Source organism: Tursiops truncatus, chromosome 13 (genome assembly GCF_011762595.2).
Source record: "Tursiops truncatus isolate mTurTru1 chromosome 13, mTurTru1.mat.Y, whole genome shotgun sequence".
In the NCBI taxonomy this organism is placed as follows: Eukaryota; Metazoa; Chordata; class Mammalia; order Artiodactyla; family Delphinidae; genus Tursiops; species Tursiops truncatus.
Window position 1 is genome coordinate 42,490,042 of NC_047046.1, and position 2,095 is coordinate 42,492,136.

General features: G+C 41.2%; 1 protein-coding gene across 1 annotated transcript; it reads right to left on the reverse strand.

The window, feature by feature from the left end:
* Positions 1-983: 983 nt before the first annotated feature.
* LOC109549187 (S-adenosylmethionine decarboxylase proenzyme 1-like) lies at positions 984-1,847 on the reverse strand. Its single transcript, XM_073790896.1, has one exon. It carries the CDS (start codon positions 1,830-1,832, stop codon positions 984-986), a length of 849 nt encoding a protein of 282 aa, XP_073646997.1. The 5' UTR covers positions 1,833-1,847.
* Positions 1,848-2,095: the final 248 nt, after the last annotated feature.

Genomic DNA, 2,095 nt, shown 5'->3' on the forward strand with positions numbered 1-2,095 from the left:
ATTCTTTTATACTACTACTTAGCAAGTTAATAAAGGCATGGTACTCATGAGAAGCTAATCTCATTTAATGGGGGCCATAGAATGGCATACAGTTTCCATACAGTTCTGCCAATATTCCCTAGTATCAATCTATACCTTCTTTGCTAGTCAACACCAGCTTATTCCAAAAGAGCTCATGGTAATGAAAAATGCCAAACTCCCTTGACCTTAAAAGAAAATTACGTCCAGGGTCCATCCCCCCATTCCCCCTCTGGGGTGTAAGGTTAGTGTAAACCCACAGTGTAACAGTGTATTGCTTTGTGGAGGGGCTGTGGTTGGGAGGGAGACACCATGGTGAGGAATGAATCAATTAAAGTAACACAAGTATAGGAAGCAGTGAGATAGTAATACACGAAATGGATAACTGCAGTCATTTTCGTAGAGGACGCGACTCGTGGAAGAAGAACTTTGATTGGTGCTACAAAAACATCTGTATGAAGTAGAAATTGGTTTCAATAACATTAGTAGAGAATATGTTCTAGAAAGTGGAGGTAACTGGATGCAAAATCCTGGTAGCAATTGAATAGAACAGTCCCAGATGGCTAGGCTGAGGCCAACACCTAATGAGGATGAAAGCCTTGTCTGTGCGGAATTTTGGATGATACCTGGAGAAATATTACACTGTGAATAAAGCAAATTGAATTGTTTTCACAAGTGTTGTAAAGTTTCAAATAGTAAAAGGTTTTCTCTACATGACTTCAATTTCACAGCAAGAGTGGCATAGGATACCTAAACGCAGAAGAGAGCATTCATGCAAGATATCTAGCTACTTGATATAATAATGTATACAAATCAAAATGATTACACTATCATTACATCTAGGGCTTTCTGCAACTACAAGGTGGTGGTTATGGAAAGCATGGCCCTTGGTATCAATCTAAAAAGCAGCCACCGCCGCCTTCTGTGTGTGTTCTCTTTTTGCGTTTTTTCTTCATTTTTCTTAATCAACTCTGCTGTTGTTGCTGCTTCTTAGCAAAACTGGTAAAAACAAAACTGAACATAGCGCTCTGGCAATCAAGACGTTTAAAACCTTCAATACTCTGGGGCGGAGAAAGCACTGTGAGATATTTAGAACTCTGATTTACAAACAGGGTGGTCACAAATTTTTCTGGCTTGAAGACTTCCATAAGTTTCCCGATCAGGTCATCATAGGAGGTCTGACTTAAGTTTGTTTCAAAGCTAACATAAGAAAATTCTGGTTCTGGAGTGATGTGAATAGTCCAATAAGTTCCATCCGATTTCATTCCATTCATTGAATACCCACAAGGATTGAACAGTGTGGCATCAATGACAGAACCTGGTATCAGGTCACGAATTCCACTCTCACGAGTGACATCCTTTGCAGTAACACCATCTTTCATGTAGAACCGGTCTATAACTGCTGGGTCAAGCTCACTCATCAGAATTTCCAGGGTTTGATCTGGCGGACTGATTACCCGACTCTCTGGGAAATCCAAAGTATACAAGTACCAACAATCAGAATTGATGCGTCCCATACAATATGCTGCTCCATTTGGGAGAATTGCATTAAGAAACTCTGTTTCTTCCCGGAAATTCTGGTGTGGGTACCCTTGGTGAAAAGGCTTCGTGAAATTCTTACCAGAGTAAAAGAAGCTTTGAACTGAGTCAAACCCCTTGTAATCCCTAGCAAGTTTCAACAGGGGAACCAGTGCTTTCAGCAAGAGGGTGGTACCACATGTCTTCAAAATGAAACATTTCTTGGAGACAAACATGCTACTCTCACTGAGTACATAAGCTTCCTGCTTGTCAGTTTTTGTCACACTTATGAACATTGCACATCCTTCAAGAGTATTTCCCACTCGGATCTTGGGATGGTGCGAAGATCCCCAGATCCTTGGTTTGCATTGGGTTGCTGCCTGGAGAACTAAACCTCCAGCAGCTTCTCGGTCCCTTCAGAAAAACGTGCATCTTCCATCACCGTGAGACTAGCGAACGACCAACAACTACAGAAAATCAACTAAATTAAATCTCTTCTCCCGCCACTGCGGATTGTTCCAGCTGTGTTACTAAAGTTCAGGTTCCTTTTTTGCTATAA